A 19,235-nucleotide genomic window follows, 5' to 3' on the forward strand; every position below is an offset into this window, starting at 1 on the left:
ATAGTTTCAGTGACACTTTCACCAAGAACAAAGCTTTCTGTTGCAGCAATTCATTGTGAGCAATTGAAGGAAGATGAAACACGCTTAATCTCGATGTTATCTGACAAAATTGAAACAGAACAGGGGCGCTTTTTGTAAAAAAGGCAAAACGTAATAAAACGTTGTATAACGTATTAGGGGCGCTTATTAGAATAGAAACTAGAATAGACGCGCTTATTAACAAAACCACATTCGAAAGGGGGGGGGGGGGTGCTAATTAGAAAGGAAGCGCTTATTAAAGAAGGGCGCTAAATCGAATCATCACAGTTATAGCTGGTACTCTTGGGCTGTACTCATGCTGTTTGGTGCAGTACCTGTCAGGTATCGTACCAACAACAGTGCTTCCCGGACACAAATGACTCGTCCGGCAAAGTCACAAGAATCTCAGGATGGATAGAAAATACCACCAGTTCACGGATATAGCACTTTCATATTTTTGCTTTAATTTGTGTCTCTTAGGAAATCTTTTACATTTATATTCGTTTTCATTTCACTCATCGTTGACTTGATAATGACGTTAGGTAAACGTCGAAACGTCGTCGCTTTTTTAAACTTTTAACCAAGATGGCTTTAAATTTTTTAAACTTTTCAACATTATCGCAATTTTTTGTAGTTTAATATTTATAACAACCCCAAGTTCCATATATGAACACTTTGGTATACATACGACTACAACTTTGTACACTTTAAACATATCGGGCTAAACTTCAGCGGTGACAAATTTTACGACCCCAGTGATGTTATGTAACTTGACTCGGTTTTGTCATAATAAATACATGCCTTTTTTGTTTCATTGCAGACTACACAATATATACCTAGCACATTTCAATACATACAATTCTTAATTCTTATCGTCGCTAGAGTTTAGAACGGTTTTCAGTTCAGTGTTGAAAAACCAAAACCAAATTAATTACTCTGGCCAATCACAACAGATGTAAACAACACAATCAGCCAATCAAAACTTGGAGTAAATACATGTAACCTACGTCAAGCGCGGGAAAACACGTGCGACCAGACACAATTGGTTTTGGTTCGGCTTCCCATTGGTTGAGAAAATGGCGCGAACTTTGCCAACCAATCATGGAGTCTAGTAAAGCAAAACCAAAGCAAACGCGAAATTACTTTCGACACTCGATTGAGAAGCGCTCTATCATCAGATATACATTTCACTGACGAAACACTTCTAAAATAACTATCCATTTCTCATTTTTCCAGCCTGAGGTGAATAAAACTCAGTAAAATTTATACACAGGGACACCCAGCAACGGTTCATTTCAGTGGCTTTTAAAATCGCCTGGCTACGTGAAAAAAAAAAAAAAAACAGGATTCATGGAAAGAACAAATTAACTACCAAGAAATGGTAGAAATTAAGAAATGGTTTTAACGATTGTACACAATATTCAGCCTAAATAACGCTAGGTTTTAACTTGTAAATAAAAACACGGCTTATTTTATTTTACTTCTACACTAGCACAGCCATGTGGACTAACGTTACAAAGACTGCTTACTCACCACTATGATCCATCGTGCACATCAGCTGTCATCTACCCCTACTACGTTTTCTGATGAGTGCAACAAGTTCCACTCTACGTTCCTCAACCTCGACCAACCAATTAATTTGATCAATTCAGCGATCAACAAGTTTTTGCATAATATCGACAACATCGATGCAGACAGGAATACAATGGATGACAGCTCTACCATCATGGTCCCACTACCATTTAAAGATCAGCAATCAGCTAACTCCATCAAGAAGCAAATGCAAAATTTGAGCGCCAACATTGGAGTCCAAATTAAACCCGTCTTTCAGTCTAAGAAGATTGGCCAAATTCTCGCTCTAAAAGAGAAGAAGCCCCCTATTGTCAACAATCAACGCGTGGTCTACAAATTTGAATGTGATCTGTGCGACGCAGATTATGTTGGATACACCACTCGTCATTTACACCAGCGCATTAATGAACACAAATATTCTGTAATCGGGGGGCACCTTGAGCAACACGGTCTATCGAAGGCTGATTTAGCCGACAAGCAATTCTCTGTTCTAAAGAAATGTAGATCAAAGTTCGACTGCCTGATCTTTGAGAATTGAACCCTGAGTTAAATACTCAGAAAGACTCTATTCGCGCCAAACTCTTTACATGACTCTGCGTGCGAATAATTCATTATGATCTCATATTTTCGCTTTTATTTGTCTCTAAGGAATTCTTTTACATTTATATTCGTTTTCATTTCGCTCATCACTGACTTGATAATGACGTTGAGCAAACGTCGAAACGTCGTCGCTTTTCAAACTTCTAAACCAAGATGGTTTTAAATTTTTTAAATTTTTCAACATTATCGCAATTTTTTATAGTTAAATTATTTTAAATAAAAGTATTAAATAAAATAATTATGACTTAAATTACACTAAAATACCTGACAATACCTTAGCCTACGAATAATAGAAGAAACACCATATTTCCTGAAAGAAATGTGATGGTATATTTTCCATATTTCCTCTTTCCGTTTGTATCGGCACCTGCTTTATTCGTTGCACGCTGTATTTGGCACTCATCTTCTTCAACAACTCATTGAAAGACCATGTAACTCTGTACAATGTAAAAATTCTATAAATTGTCTGCATATGCGACCAGGTTCTGTCGTTGTACATAGTCGACATTCTTGCTCACGGCTTTTGAAAGCCTGAGCGAAACACTCTTTCTTTATTCTTTTCCCTGTCTCATCTGTTTTACCATCTTTCTCATCATATCCCTGCACAAAGTAACAAATCCAGAAAGTTACTGAAGCCGACAGTAAATCATTTTTTCATCCAGTGATTTGGTCAGCCGGACTATTTTGAGCCAATAAGTCAGTCAGTCAGTCAGTCAGTCAGTCAGTCAGTCAGTCAGTCAGTCAGTCAGTCAGTCAGTCAGTCAGTCAGTCAGTCAGTCAGTCAGTCAGCCAGCCAGCCAGCCAGCCAGCCAGCCAGCCAGCCAGCCAGCCAGTCAGTCAGTCAGTCAGTCAGTCAGTCAGTCAGTCAGTCAGTCAGTCAGTCAGTCAGTCAGTCAGTCAGCCAGCCAGCCAGCCAGTTGGCCAGTTAGTCAGCCAGCCAGCCAGCCAGCCAGACAGGCAGTCAGCCAGCCATCCACATGGTCAGTGGATCGGCCAGGTAGCCAATCGGTCGGTCAGTCAGTCAGTGATTTAGTCACAACCAGTGAGCCAGGAGTCATGCATGTACCAGTCTCCAAATATACGAGATATTCAGTCAAACAGTCAAACAAACGGCAAGTGACTCGTACCTGATTGCATTTAGTTTCTCCTCAACCGACTCCCAAGGGTGACGATCTTCACTGAACTCAAGAAGCTCTACAGGAGAAAAAAAATTAACGAACCGAGTCGTCACAGGGCACTGAGTTGAACAATGAAAAGGGAAAAAGTAAACGCGTAATTGTGTCCTGCAAGATAAATGCCTAACAAGCTTCACTTCCAACCTTTTGCAAGTTTCATTTCACTGATCCAATCGCCCTCTTTGTAATACTTCACACGCAAGTTCTGCAAGGAAAACAGTGTACAAAACATTTGACTTTGAAGCATAGGACCGTTAGGCAGGCCTATTTACTTTCTGAGTCTGACTATTCTGCTATAAGCTGAATATATCGAGTCCTTTTCTTACATGAACTACAAAGGAACAATTAGAAAGGGTCTAGGTGGCGTTAACAATCTATTAAAACATACACTTGTAATGTTAGTTTTTGTACGTTTTGTCGATAGCAGTGTTTTTTGCCTAAATGATTACAAACGTTTACACTATACTCTGGGAAAGAGAAACGGAATCCTCTGATTGGAGTTTGGTTAAAACAAAGACCCCTGCTTCACTGGTGAGGTCATTAACAAAGATAAGACATTTGTGCCTAACTGGTTCATATTGAGATCACAGACAAAGACAAAAGCTTTTCTGTGTTTCCCACAAGCTGCCGTTTATCCTGAATTGAAGTCTGATATTTCGAGGACGACTCCATATGCCAGCGATGGTCTGGGGTTGAGCATTGTTGGAACTGATTGATGCACGCTTTTTTCAAGAACAATATGTTAGTCCCAAGCTCGTGGCAACATGAACATTCATCTTTAATCCTAGTACATGGTCGCCACCAGTCTCCCAATGGCATCCGACCCAACCTCGTTCCCAGGGTCCCTCCCCTTAAAAATCCTGGGGACCCCGGGAACAAGGCTGCATCCAACCAGTGTACGAATTCCGCCGGGGACTGGGATTTTTTCCGTCTCATGCTCGTAACAAGATTGAAATTTCATGTTTTCGAAGCTTTCATCCCTGGCTAGTGCACCGATGATCCATAACCCTCGCACACTCCACCCTTCCCAAATGTGACTTACAAGAAGCGGAAATCTTTCCATGCGAGTGAGCAGTAAAATACGATCCACATCAAACTCAAGGCGAGCGACCCTCTTGGCCTGCGTATAGGTTGTACTCATCTGTGCTATGAGGATGTTTAATAGAATCACGATCACCGTACCCATGTACGCTAACATCAACAAGATTGACAACCAGCTGTGAAGATACACAATAACAGTAAATAGAAGTTTTCAAGAACACATATGTAGTTCTCTCATTCTTCCAGATCACACCCGTGTGGTATCAATTTTTTTGAGGGTTTAATTAATTGTAAAAGGGGAGGTTTTCGATGAACAATTTAAAACAAAAATAAGTGATGACATAGCAATGATGAATGACGTTTGCACTCTAAGTCATCATTTTCAAATTCGTGTCCGATTATAGTGAAAAGCGTGCGAAAGTTTAGTTGCTTGTGATTAAAAATACAATGTGTCAATTATGAGTTAAGTAGTTTTACTTTAATAGAGTCAGATTGATTGTTCAGTTATACTGCACGCCACATTGTACTTTTAATCACATGCAACTAAACTTTCGCACGCTTTTCACTATATAACTAGCTCGCATAATCAGACTTAAGCAGCCGCTACACGTTGAAACTTTTAGCTGAAACTTATGTGCAACAACAACAACAACAATATACTTGAAACTGTCGACTCCTATATTGAAGTGGAAACGATAATTGACCAAAATGAAAAACTGATCATCCATGTCCTTCTCATTTGCTAGTATAATCTGATTCTCCTTTTCCCCCTTCATCTCTTTTCTATTGTAATATTAATGATAATAAAAATTACATATAATTTACTTTAATTTTGTTGCATAGCCTTATCTAAATCTGCGTTACTATGTAAAGTTAAGTTTTTTCCATTTTCCAGCATGTTTGTAATTTCTTGTATTTTTTTCCATTATGTTCTCGTGCTCGTCTTGTCCCGCCTCGACTAGTTTTGTGGCTATTTGCGGAACAAGCCCCTTATATCGTCTGAATTTGTAAATAAATACAATTGTTGTTGTTGTTGTTGTTGTTGTTAAATCTCTCCAATGTCATAGATACGGTATTTCACGCTCTACATTATAAATGAAAACTTACTTGAAACCACTGTAATCTTCTGCAATCGGTTGTTGCTCAGACAAAGCACGAAAACCACTCAACAGCACGTCTGCAAAGCGACTAGAATGAGAAAACGAATGTAAATAGGAAAGCGTGTCACTGTCAGTGTTACACTTGTGACTTAGTTCCCCGCATGGTGCTGCAAAAAGTGCCGTCAAATGCTGAAATTTAGGGAATTATCTATGCTTAAATTGAAAGTTTTATAACATGGCTAAGTATTTCTACTTCTTAGTTCACTGTTAGTTGTAATTTTTATAGAGAGTTTTCCACTGAAGCAATCACACATACACACAAAACACCCCCACCCCGCCTCCTCCCCCACCTGGAAGATATTCTTTAGGGAGTCAACGTGTAAATATGAAGAAATCTCCAAGAAGGCTTCGAGGGATTCTGCAGGGATGACAGGAAAAAGAACTTAAAGATTATACGTAGTGATTTTTTTAATCACTTTATGTATTTAGCACAGTGCACTTATTGGGGACACTCTCCAGATCGAATTGGAATTTGGAAGTGTTGGGGTTTTTTTAGGAGAGGGGAAAACCGGAGTACCCAGAGAAAAACCTCTTGGAGCAAGGACGAGAACCAACAACAAACTCAACCCACATATGACGCAAAGTCTGGGAATCGAACCCGCCGGGCCACACTGGTGGGAGGCGAGTGCTCTCACCACTGTACTATCCCTGCACCCCATTTCCTAAGAAATCTTGTGTCTGACTCTTCTTCAAAGTCCCAGCGAACGATCAAACGTACCTACCTTAAGTGTTGGCTTTGCTTGGAAAAACCGACAGACAAGAAAAGTGAACCACAGAAGGAGAAGAACACCCATGCAAAAACAACCATGAATCTTGTCACGTCTTGATTGATGATCTTTGCCAATGTTTTCGTGTATAAGCCTGTAGTCCTGAAAAAAGACAACCATGCAGGCCTTTTCAGTCCTTTGATGGATCAGGGAATTTTAAAACTCTGCAGTGTATGTTAAAGTGCTAAACTGAACCCATAAATTTCCCAATGAGCGTTAGCCCTAGTAAGGAATGGGAGATGCCATAATCAAATGTACAGAAGAAATCTCCGAACTCGGCGGGAATCGTACCCACGATCTGCGGATTTGATCGTCCGTTGCTGACTGAGCTTTGAGGACAGACGTGAGTGTGCGATCTCCCATTTCCTTCATACTAGGGCTAACGCTCAGTGGAAAATTCATGGGTTAGCACTTAAACATAGACTGCAGAGTTAATTCTCTCATCCATCATTTGTGTCCTTGGTGCTAGCGGCACAACATCCACTTGTACCCTTCACACTACTTTCCACTCTCAGGGAAAGGACGAGAATTAACAACAACCAAATGAGTCCCACAGTCATCTATGGCATTCCTTGTTTAGCATTGCTCGACACTCTCGATAACTTATCAGGCAACTACCAATCAATCAATCAATCAATCAATCAATCAATCAATCAATCTTTATTTGTACTCACTTTTGCTCAAAACCAAAATTACAACAAAGAAAATATTAAAAGTACTAATTAGAGCATTGGCTGCCTGCCTACCAGTAAATTTGTCCAGTAAATATCAATAAGTTTTAGAGTGTTTCTCAAATCTTCTCTTAACTTCAATCCCTTTACTTTTTGTAATAATTAGTCCTAGCCCGGTATCTTACCGGAACTTAACTGTGATGTTATACAAACTCGGTCACATTATACTGCAAAGTTCCAGAAATTCACGTGAGTTCGGAGAAACGCTGCCGTTTGCAGTCGAAAGACGGTGCTATAGCCCTAGGCGTTCTGAAGACTTTTGAGATACAGACTCCATGGGCAGGATTAGAGCGCTTGCTGAAGCGAGCCTTAATTTATGTAAGGGGAATAGCTTCTAAAGAAAGTGAAGTGCTGCGTCGGTGGGGAGTAGAAAGGATTGTTTGGGTTATCAACAGAGTTGATAACTAAAGGTAAATTGGCCACCGTAAATTAAGAGATCCTCGCACTCACGTTTCGAGCGTTAACCCTTCGTCGGCACTCGAATCTCTTCGCGCTGCCGATTTACCTTTACTTATCAACTCTGTTGATAAACCAAACATTCTTTAATATTTAGGTAAACTGTCAAGTTTGAAGGTTACCTCGTCACACAGGAGAACTTGAAAATCCTCAAGAAATTGAAAAGAAAAGCTAAGGAAGCTACCATCCACTGTCCTCTGCTGTCAGCATACCGCAAAGGAATTATGCACAAGATTAACAGCAGGCCTAACCAGTCAAACAAATTCATCCACTCTTTGAAGTAGGAATGTCTCTCCCTGAAAGACACGTGACAAAATAGAAAATAATTCAGTATCGGCTTTGGAAATGCCCTTCCTGGTTCCAGGATCCGGGAGGTTTTCCTCTCCGATGCGCGTCACTTGTGGTGACACGGACGTGTAGTCGTTAGCACGTCAGATGTCAGATCTGAAGGTTTTCGTTTTGACGCCTGACCTCCGCTGTCATGTTAAATTTCCTTAGGCGTTATTATTTTTTTGCGTTTTTCAGACGAGCGGAGGAGAGCGCGAGGCGCGAGTCACGCACCCCTCCCCAACAGAAGTTGTCTCCTCCACGTACAAGAGGTTCAAACTTATGGGAACAACATTCCTTTACAATACATTTCATGCATGTGAGTTTAAAATGTTCTTTAAATTAACTCAATTACAATCAAGCTATTTACTTTCTCATCTGATTGATTTCTTCACAGATGTAAAACACAGTCATAAGCAAGGTGACAATCTCACAGAAGCCACGTAGGAAATCAGCTGTGTCCTTATAATGGGTTGGGTCCACTGTTATTGAACTGTGTATTAAGGAGGCTGACAGGAGTAACAGAAAAATCACATAGCATATCGCTTGAAGGCTGAAAAAAAAAAAACAACAAAAATATTATGAAAATTACACCACAACTGATTACTGCGGTTTTTTTACATAGTCTATCCATGAATTTGAACAACTGAGCACTAAAATCTACCAGACACTTAATGGAAGAAGCCCGACCACCCCTCTCCCCTCCACCCACACGTTTTTGCTTGGAGCCCCCAAAGTTTTGCACCGTCAACTTTCCTTTGAGGGCAAGGGAGTGTAAGACATCTAGCTGTCTCGATCGATTCTTGTCTGGGGTTGTTGCCTGCATGAGCTCTGGTAATGTCCCCTTGCCATAATCTAATGCAACCTACACCTAATCACTTTAGCATTCAATACTTGTGGAATTTCTTTCACCTTAGGAACCAGTGTCCATAACTCTGCCATTTTGTTTTGATTAGCATTCTCACAACAGGGTGCTGCAAGGCATCCTGTAAAAATAATAATAATAATAATAATAATAATAATAATAATAATAATAATAATAATAATAATAATAATATATAAGAAAAATTCTTATCAAACTTAAGTCTCAGTTAATTTTCAGCAGCATAATGAACTTACATTAGTACTATTTCCCTCAGGATGGGATACTAGTCCACTAAAGAGTGCCAACAGCATTTTCCAGAAATTTTTTCGTTATGATTCACCAGTAGCCATTTACTATAATTATGTATTCTAGAGAGAGACAGAGTTGGAACAAGCTGGAATTGCCGATCTTCAGTTCAAAAGCCCGGGCAGTCATGTACTTACCTAATACACTGTTAGTATTAAAACCACTTGAAAAACCCTGCACATTTTTGGTCAAGACTTATAAAACATAGCCACACAATGGGTCTACTTGCAGAGGTGATAATATTTTCTGACAAGTAAAGCTGGTGATTTATGTGATTAGTGTATAGTCAATCCGATGCCTATTCAAGAAGTGATTTTTTCTGGCCAGAGCTCAAAGATGTTAATTTTCTGCACTGTAAAGAAATAATTTTGTTTGGAAGACGTTCTGGAATTGAGCTAATTAGCACTCTATTAAAGGGTGACATCTCTTAAGCTAATCACCTTATTCTTAGTCTTTGCAATAAGATGTAAGCAAGACTTGCCCTTCCTGTCAAAATGTTCATTATCGATTTGCTTGTCACCCTCCGAAGACAGCATCTTTGGTGGGCGGCCTGCCTGATCACCGTCCAGGATGTGGTAATAAAAGTGATAGTCCAGTGGATCATCTGGGATTGTGCGCCAAGCTCCTTCAAGTCCTTCTTCCTCTTCATGAGTATCATACTTGTCTTTGCGTTTTGGCAGATGGGGCCAATGAGGATTAACCATCTGATCTAACACAGCTACTACAGTTTTCTGTTGACCAAGAATGAAAATTGCAGAAAATATTGTTACTTAATATACATTAAACCACAAAAATGACCCCAAAATGATATGATTTGTGGTTTACACAAGTGGTTTGTCCCCACCCAGGAGTCTCAGTGATTACATGCAGCAATTTCTAGTGTGACAAGTTAGGTGACAGTAGTTGTTAAATTAAGGGCATTCAATTGAAATCTAAAACTACAACACAATTTTTTTCATACCTTGCTACAGTGGGATAATAAGTCACCAATGTCATAAATACAAAAAAAAAAAAAAACAAACATTACACAATAACAAACAAACAATCAAAAATGGGGGTCACTGGCTTCCTTTTGGAGCAAAGAGAAGGCATGAATTGTGACAAAGGTATGTCAAAAAGGAATTTAATTTTGTTTGTTTCAAAATCATATCCTGGTATATTAAAGAATTGTTGACAATTTAACAGTGTACAACTGTTACAATATACCTTCATTTTAGGATTCTCAATAATGGAGTTGAAACTGAAGTAAGATGGCTGTGGCTTCTTTAGATTGCCCGGTCTCCACGAAAACAAACTCTGAACTCTGAACAAAAAAACAGCATTACAATTTAAATTATAGATCAACTTCAAAACAGCAACTAAACTGATAGGAAAACTTACAAACAAAAAGATTATTGCTGTTGAAAGCAAGTTCATCATAAGCAAATGCACTTAAAAGCACTTCTTTATCAACAATATTAAAATGAACAAAAACTTGAGTTGTGAAAGTGATTACAAGTGTTTTTTCTTAATGGAGTGTGAGTGCACTTAAAGCATAGCATACATTTACGTTCACAAGAGATGCCAGACATAATAGATTATTGTTTAAGGCTGTGGCTGCATACAGTTTTTAGTCTAAAGATATCTATGACTCCTATTTCTAGTTGTTTTCTATGAAAGAATGCCCTGTTGTACAACTTTTAAAACTAATTGGTACGAAGAATCTCTACAACGCTTGACCAAAAGTCTCCGCCAATCTGAGTGTTCTTTTAAGGAATTTGAAGGTTGCTGCCAAAGTGTTCAAACAGACAGACTTAAACTGGTTTCTCCTATGTATATATTAAGGGATCATTCATTAGCCCAGGAAGGAGTTGTAAATTACACAACATTCCCTGGTTGACAGGCAAAAGTTTTCCAAAGGGAACTGGTTATCAACTGCTAATCATCAAGGAACTCTAAATATACACAGCTAACTGGATAGCATCATAAATAACAATTCAAGGGGTGCGTGGAAAAAAGCATTAAGTGACATCTGATCTCATGTCAAATTCTCCTTTGCTCATAGAAGGAAGAACAAGGTAATTTGCTAGGAGAATTAAGTAGTCTACCAGATGTCACTTAGGGCTTTTTTCCACACACCCCTTCAATTACCTTTCATGCCACATCATTCTAATCAAGTATGTCGCTACATCATCATTCTCTGCTATCAAAGCCAACTCCACTGGTAATAAACCTCTTTTCCTCTCAGGTTGTAGCTGAGCTTTTGTTCTTAAAGCCACCAGTCCTGGGCACTTCTTCACGAGTGTTTTGGAGACTTGCAAAAAATCTAATTCAGCAGCACAGTGGAGCAATGTCTTTTTCATTTTATCTTCTTCATCTCTGAATGTCTCGTATCTGTTGTCTTTGTTGAGTTCACTCTCCAGCAAAATCTCTAAAAATCTATTTATCTGCAAGATGACAACAGTGAACAGCTATTAACTGAAGGGTTGGGTTGTAAAGAAGGGAAAATTTTGATATGGCCTTATAATCTCCTGAAATTACTCCAAATTACCAGATCCACCAATTAAAAATAGAGAATCTGTTTTGAATGAAGATGGAGACCCAAATAACAGATGTTGTAAAAGGTGATTCTGATGAGAAGAAATTAGCCAAAGGATAATTTTTAAAAGTCAACTACATGTACTTCTGCCATATACTAAGTGCTGCTCCCAGTAGCCTGCTCTTCAGGCTACCAGCTAATGAAGAAAGCAATGACAAGAAAGTTAAACTCTCCAAAAATGTACATAATTATCCCTTGTCGTCTCCTCCAACACCCGGCCTTGTACACATCTGAGCAGAAAATCAATCAGAAAGTTTCAAAGTTGTTGCACATTAGATGCAATATTCCGTGGACAGACCGTATTCTGGGTGGGAGAGGAGGGAGGACAGTTGTCAATTGCCATGATGTCACTCAACAAAGCAATTAGCAAACTGAACTGCTTGAATGAGCTTGAAGTGTATTTTGGATGGAGAGTTGAAACATCTTTACTTCTTTCTCTAAAATCCCATGGTAAGTCAGTGAAAGTTACTGAAATGAGGCAATTTAAGGACATTCATTTCAGAGGCTATAATTCCCGGCATAGTAAATCGAACCCAATCAAACTGAATTTGAATCAAAGGAAATCAAACTCAATGGAACTCAATCCATGGATTGAGTTCGATTGAGTTCAGCAATCAAACAAAATCAAACTTACACAGAAAAAAATGGTGCAATCAAACTGAATCGAACATTCGATTTTGGAACTCTTGATTTTTGTAAAATTGGCATTGAAAATCAATAACAAGTTCTTGGAGGCTTGAGTATCACTTCAGTATACCTGGAAGTGTAGCATGTGTGTTTCGTAATGGAGAAATGGCTTCAGATGCGCTGTGGGTTGTCAGCTTTAAATGCGCAGTAAAAGGCTACCAGGATTGCTGCTTGGACGTGAAGGAGGGTGAAATTTTCAAAGTTTTAAAGAAAACTGGCAAGAAAGGCTGTGAGAAGCAATGAGAATGCTATATGGACATATACACTCTTAAACCTTTTGTTAACACTTTGTTTGATTTAGTGAGACATTCATTAACTTTAGGTTGCAAAATTCGGATTGCAGCATCCACATTTTAACTACCGATTTCCACAATCCTGATTCTAGTTTGAACCCTTCGAATATCTCCATCAGTTATTCAACGAGAACTAAGGTGTCGCCCATTACTAAAATCTTTCTCACATTTAACAGTTTCGGGTTGCGCCACTTTTTGGCAGTGAGATGTTCCCAGATGTCCAATATATTCTGACACTTGTGAACCTTTTTCTCTCCAAGTCACTTTAAATTGTCCTCGATGAATTTGAAAGAATCATGTATTAGTAAGATATCTTTCATAATCATCCAGCTGTTGTATGCCATTGCCAGTGTCATGGTTAACAATTTGCCAGTACTTTTCCATGAAAGCAACACTTCAAGTTGTCATTTTGCAATTGCAAGTTAACTTACAAATATGAAAATGGTCTGATAATCCCGGAATACGGAAAAACACAGGAAAACAATCACAATAGCTTTGTTCTGTTTTGTTTCTTTTACTGCCATGGACAGTTTATTTTTGTTATTGAATATTAAATTAGTAAAAAAAGGAGGAAAAACACCTGTTTTTGATGGGCTTGCTTTGTATGTATAGGTTTACCAGAGCTTGGGTGCAGTAACGGAGAAGGCAGTCAGACCACATTATTATAACATGTCAGCTTTGCTGAATAAAGTGAGTTCATTCACCGAACACAAATGGATTGTGTTCGAACTCAACCGAACTCAATCAAACACAATCTAATGGATTAAGTTTGATTGGGTTCGATTGAGTTTGATTGGTTTGGAAATTGAACTCACACAAAAGTTGGTGTTTGATTTCGTTTGATTGCCGAAATCAATTCAACTCAATCTACGGATATAGTTAGATTGAGTTTGATTCCTCAATGTTCAATTTACTATGCTGAGATGATTTGGATAAATGTTAAACATTGCTTTCTTGTGATATAACATGTACAGTGTACTGCTATGTATCAATATTTATCTTGTGACCTGACTTTTCCATGTTTCTCACCAAAAAACAAGCCATTCACAGAGTATAATTTACCACTAGAAGGAAAAAGTCATTTACGGATTATGTATAGTCCACACATACCAACTGTTCAAGGCTTGGAAGACGGTCTAAGTTATCTTTATACTGTTTTGCCATTGGCCACCTTTTTAACATCAATAATGCAGGGTCTTCATTCGGCATTTCTCCATTGTCTTTGTATTTTTGGATCAGCCTCTCAACACGCACCTCATCCATGGCCCTGTTCCATGTAGATCCCTCACCTTGCTTTTGACGTACCTGCATATTATAATTTAGAAAGCATGTTTAAAGTAAATTCAATATCAAAGAAAGAGAGAAACTGAGAGCAGAACAACTGAGATTACAGCAAGGAATTACCAGTGTAACAGCACTGGTTTATAAAATAAAACCAAAAGAATATAATAGAAACATTGACAATAATATAAAAAGGACAACGACAGGAAAAGTAGAAGTAGGAATTATAGTTTATTTATAACACATCCATGTATTGGCAACTAAATAAGTACAGAAAATCTGCCGCAGGTGAAAAGATGAGGTATATGTCGTGGGAAAGAACAATGGGGACTGGTTGCATTTCTAAAATTGACAATAATATTAAAAAATTGACAATAATATCAAAAGGACAATGACAGAAAAAGTAGAAGTGTGAATTATAGTTTATTTATAACACATCCATGTACCGGTATTACTAAATAAGTACAGAAAGTCTGCCGCAGGTGAAAAGATGAAGTATATGTCGCAGGAAAGAACAATGGGGACTGGTTGCATTTCTAAAATTGACAATAATATACAAAAAAAATTACAATAATATTAAAAGGACAACGACAGGAAAAGTAGAAGTAGGAATTGTAGTTTATTTATAACGCATCCGTGTACTGGTAACTAAATTAGTACAGAAAATCTGCCGCGGGTGACAAGACAAGGTATACCGCGGGAAAGAACAATGCAGACTGGTTGCATTTCTAAAATAAGTGTTAGCGTGTGTTAATACAATGCAAGTGTTTGTGGTGCGAGGAATCGGTGCTTAATCGAATATAATTTAAAGTCAAAATTATGGCGTTGGGTAGTTCGCGTATTCAAATGTTAAAATCCCGAATCTTTGACTTGTCGAACATTTGTATTCAGTCTTTCCAGAGACTAACAGTAACAGTAACAGTAACAGTAACTGACAATCCAACACTAGAAACAAGCTTGTTATCTCCAAAGGGTATGTTAAATACGCAGTGATATAAACACTCAGTGTATAACTTTATGAAAGAGAGTTTGCTGAATTATCACAACAAAATCCTTTCTTGTTTTGTATTTACAGTTTTCTTAATTTGTTCATTTCGATACAAGTGACGAAGGGCAAGTTACGTCTTGTAAAAAAAAAACAAAAAAAAAAAACGCTTTTATTATTAAAAAATAGACAGTTACAAGGTGTTTATATACCTACCCGCAAATAGCTGAAGCTAGTCGAGGCGGGTAGGTATGTTTATACTAAACTAAATACAAATACATTTGGTGTTTACAACTGAGTTGACTAAAATAAAAGTTGAATAAGTAGTAATCAAACAAGTGATGCTGTAAAGCGAACCAGCCGTGAAATGCTACTAACAATAGTTCGCAGGAAAAAAAACACAGGGAAATGTATGGAAAATTCAAAACACAACTGGACGCTTTCTGGCACAGCTACATCCCCCCAATTTTTTTCTTAAAATCCTTTTCCTAGTGCAAAAAGTTTCTAATTCATGAATTTTTCAGAAGCGATGTTTTATGAAAATTATTTGACATCAAATTTCCATACAAACCCTGTTATTTCAAGCCTGTTTGCCTACTCGTCAAAATGGCGTCGAAAATCATGACAAGGCCCGTTGTACAGGTGTATCTGTGGAAATTCATAGGATTTCTTTAACAGTACATGGGGTATACAACATTTAATTTATGGCAGACAATCTTTGTCTAGTCTTTGCAATCCCTGACATAGCTTTTATGGCTTGGAATGTTCACTCATGCAAAGTGTGCTCTCAAGCACTAAGCCAGCTTTATTACCAATGAATTTAACCATTAAGTAAAGACAAAGACAGGTTTACAAGATATCTACCTAATAAATTTATAAGCTTGCTTATTCTAGACCTGTCATCGTCTACATGTAACTTAAAAAAGAGGCACAAAAAAATCCTTGAAAGATGAATGAAAATCAACAAGAATCAACGAATGTGGAATAGTGTACGTAATTTATCAGGGTTACGTACACTATTCCACATTACATCTACTTCACATTATGGCATCTGACGTCTACTGGTCAGGATTAGCTATTTCAGGATTAATAAATAGCATTCCACCTTGTAGGTCAGGTTGATTGTTAAATTTGGGTAAAGCTTTTGGGTGCCAGATTAAAAAAAAATTCAGCCTGGTGATGAACAGGCCCCAGTTGTTCAAAGGCCGGATAACTTTATCCGCTGGATAAGGCACCATTCAGGGTCTAAAATATACTTCACATTAAACGTTGTCCAAGGTTTTCGTACACTCCCAAACTCTACTGTGGTTAGAGTGTGCATATTTGCTTGTACAAGAGGAAATACTGAAATCTTTGCACAGATTGAAACTGTCGGATAGTGACTTATCCACAGGATAAAGTTATCCGGCCTTTGAACAACTGGAGCCAGGAAAGAAGACTTGTCTAGTTAATTTACTGGGTTCTCGTTGATTTTCATTCATCTTTCAAGGATTTTTTTGTGCCTCTTTTTTAAGTTACATGTAGACGATGACAGGTCTAGAATAAGCAAGCTTATAAATTTATTAGGTAGATATCTTGTAAACCTGTCTTTGTCTTTACTTAATGGTTAAATTCATTGGTAATAAAGCTAGCTTAGTGCTTGAGAGCACACTTTGCATGAGTGAACATTCCAAGCCATAAAAGCTATGTCAGGGATTGCAAAGACTAGACAAAGATTGTCTGCCATAAATTAAATGTTGTATACCCCATGTACTGTTAAAGAAATCCTATGGATTTCCACAGATACACCTGTACAACGGGCCTTGTCACGATTTTCGACGCCATTTTGACGAGTAGGCAAACAGGCTTGAAATAACAGGGTTTGTATGGAAATCCTATGTCAAATAATTTTCATAAAACATTGCTTCTGACAAATTCATGAATTGGAAACTTTTGGCACTGGGAAAAGGATTTTAAGAAAAAAAACTGGAGGGATGTAGTTGTGCCAGAAAGTGTCCAGTCGTCTTTTGAGCTTTCATACATTTCCCTGTATTTTTTCCTACAAACTATTTTTTGTAGCAGCTCACAGCTGGTTCGGTATACAGACAAATGTAAAAATTGGAGGGATGTAGCTAAGCCAGAAAGCGTCCAGTCATGTTTTGAACTTTCCATACGTTTCCTTGTATTTTTTTCCAGTGAACTATTTTTGGTGGCAGTCCACAGCTGGATCGGTATACAGACAAATGTAAAATTGGAGGGATGTAGCTGTGCCAGAAAGTGTCCAGTCATGTTTTGAACTTTCCATACATTTCTTTGTATTTTTTTCCCGTGAACTATTTTTAGTAGCAGTTCACAGCTGGTTCAGTATACAGACAAATGTATGTAAAGTTCAAAATATGACAGGATGCTTTCTGGCACAGCTACATCCCCCCAATTGTTTTCTTAAAATCCTTTTCCTAGTGCCAAAAGTTTCCAATTCACGAATTTTTCAGAAGCAATGTTTTATGAAAATTATTTGACATCGGATTTCCATATATTATAAACACTGTTATTTCAAGCCTGTTTGCCTACTTGTCAAAATGGCGTCGAAAACCATGATAAGGCCTATATTGTTAGGGTTGTCAATTCTTGATTTCTTGTTTTGATCTGACAAACAGCTAGATCAGCCTTTTACCTTTGTACAGAAATTTTGAGCCTTTCAATTGCTATTGAAAAATGTTCTATATATATAAAAACAAACATTTTTGTGGATAATACAAGTGGCTTTATGGACAAATTAATACTCCAGGGATGGTCAGAATGATACTGGACAAATGTTAACAGAAATAGATGACTGTGGAATTTAAGTGGAAAATCAAGCATCTTTGGCTAACCAAGCCTGAAAAGTAAATAAATATTTCCAAATTTCAGAGGTCTTTTGAGTTTTCAACTATAAAATGATCGTTGCATAATTTTAAGGAGAGGATCTAGCAGACTTTAACAATTATTTCATGTTAATCCGAACATAATAATTTTTTCTGATGTGTTTAACTTTTTGATGACTGGCCGACTTCACCAAAATTAGATGGTGATTTAATAATAATAATGATAATAATAATAATAATAATAATAATAATAATAATGATAATGATAATGATAATGATAATGATAATGATAATAATAATAATGATAATAATAATAATAATATATATAATAATGGTTATAATAATATATAGTTTTAGTATTAGAGCGCTTTAGATTGTCTATAAGATTTTTATATTTTATCGCTGATTTTTTTTTAACTCAGCAGTTTTCTTTTTATAGTTCCTTCAGATCGCATAGGTTACGCTGTGCACCCTATGTGGTTCTATTTTAGCACCCATACTTTTATCAACTGCACATAATAATAATAATAAACTCGGAATTCTACTGATTCCTTTCAAGTGTATTTGATTTTTCTTCCATTTCATTCAAACATTTTTCAGAGTTAGTGAGCTTCGTGCACTTTGACATAATTGTTTCGTGAAGAGTAATTTCCAATTCTTTGCAGTTGTAAAATGATATTATCTGGGTTCCGAGTTATTTTTAACCCCAATATAAATGGCTTTCCATCAAAAAATTATCTACGTTTTTCCCCTAGCCTCCCAGGAATCCTGCAACAGTGAGGTTAGTGATTTGAAAAGAGACAAATGAAAAATGCAGTCTGTATCATCTGCAATTAAACAAAGCCGGCTGCACAGCATCCCGTAACTTGGAATTTTTTAACAAGTTTATGTTCCATACATTTTGTAATATAATATTGGCTTTCTATTATTAATCGAGTGGAATGCCTGCAGGAAACGGCTACATAGCCGAGAACTTGTCCGCTTCTGACAAGCTAAAAAAATTACAATGTTACTCTGAATAATGCCACTTTAAGCCTAAACAATTCTCAGAACAGAGTGCCTGTCGATCCGTCAAGACTAGAAATATCTTCTTTGCTTTTAGCTTTTCCCGATTTTTCTAGGAAGATCGACGGAGTCACATAATGCATACCTTGACCCAAAACTCTCTGTCAAACTCATCTTCCAGAATGTGGTGGGCATCACTGCCAACTTCGGGTTCTTCAAGTTGGTTCTCTCTTTCCTCTGTGAGCTCTAACAATACTTGTTCTTCTTTCTTCATGGTAAAGTATGAAAAAACCCTCAACAGATTATTAATATCTGTTACGCCCAGATTTTGGCGATTTTGCAGTGTTTTGGCGGTGTTTGACTTGAATTATTCTCGTTCCCAGTGCTCCAGGTTTTCTGTTTTTACAACTGCTGACCGCAAGAAACTAGAAACGAAGGCTCTAGACCTGCAGCAGGTGATTTTAAAGGGATAGTATCACGCTATTTTTAGCAACACATTGAAAATCGGAAAGACGCTATTCGGTTGATAGCAGCCAAGATATAAT

The 19,235-nt window shown here is 37.6% G+C and overlaps 1 protein-coding gene across 1 annotated transcript; it reads right to left on the reverse strand.

The window, feature by feature from the left end:
* Positions 1-459: 459 nt before the first annotated feature.
* On the reverse strand, positions 460-19,024 carry LOC146474606 (uncharacterized). The gene is made up of 14 exons (XM_085116366.1): positions 18,836-19,024; positions 13,687-13,881; positions 11,149-11,444; positions 10,225-10,321; positions 9,459-9,749; positions 8,760-8,833; positions 8,218-8,400; positions 7,643-7,816; positions 6,289-6,435; positions 5,514-5,594; positions 4,408-4,582; positions 3,510-3,570; positions 3,318-3,384; positions 460-2,790 (listed from the first exon to the last, which is right to left on the reverse strand). Exons 1-14 carry the CDS (start codon positions 18,962-18,964, stop codon positions 2,742-2,744), a joined length of 2,019 nt encoding a protein of 672 aa, XP_084972492.1. The 5' UTR covers positions 18,965-19,024; the 3' UTR covers positions 460-2,741.
* Positions 19,025-19,235: the final 211 nt, after the last annotated feature.

This window comes from Pavona decussata, unplaced genomic scaffold (assembly GCF_977016875.1).
Source record: "Pavona decussata unplaced genomic scaffold, jaPavDecu1.1 SCAFFOLD_87, whole genome shotgun sequence".
Lineage (NCBI taxonomy): Eukaryota > Metazoa > Cnidaria > Anthozoa > Scleractinia > Agariciidae > Pavona > Pavona decussata.

Excerpts from the sequence above, each read along its gene's own strand:
- LOC146474606 (XM_085116366.1), bottom strand. The coding sequence starts at position 18,964 with ATGAAGAAAGAAGAACAAGTATTGTTAGAGCTCACAGAGGAAAGAGAG. Across the intron at positions 4,583-5,513 it reads GAAGATTACAGTGGTTTCAA|CTGGTTGTCAATCTTGTTGA; the intron begins GTAAGTTTTCAT and ends GTATCTTCACAG. Across the intron at positions 2,791-3,317 it reads GAGAAACTAAATGCAATCAG|GGATATGATGAGAAAGATGG; the intron begins GTACGAGTCACT and ends TACTTTGTGCAG.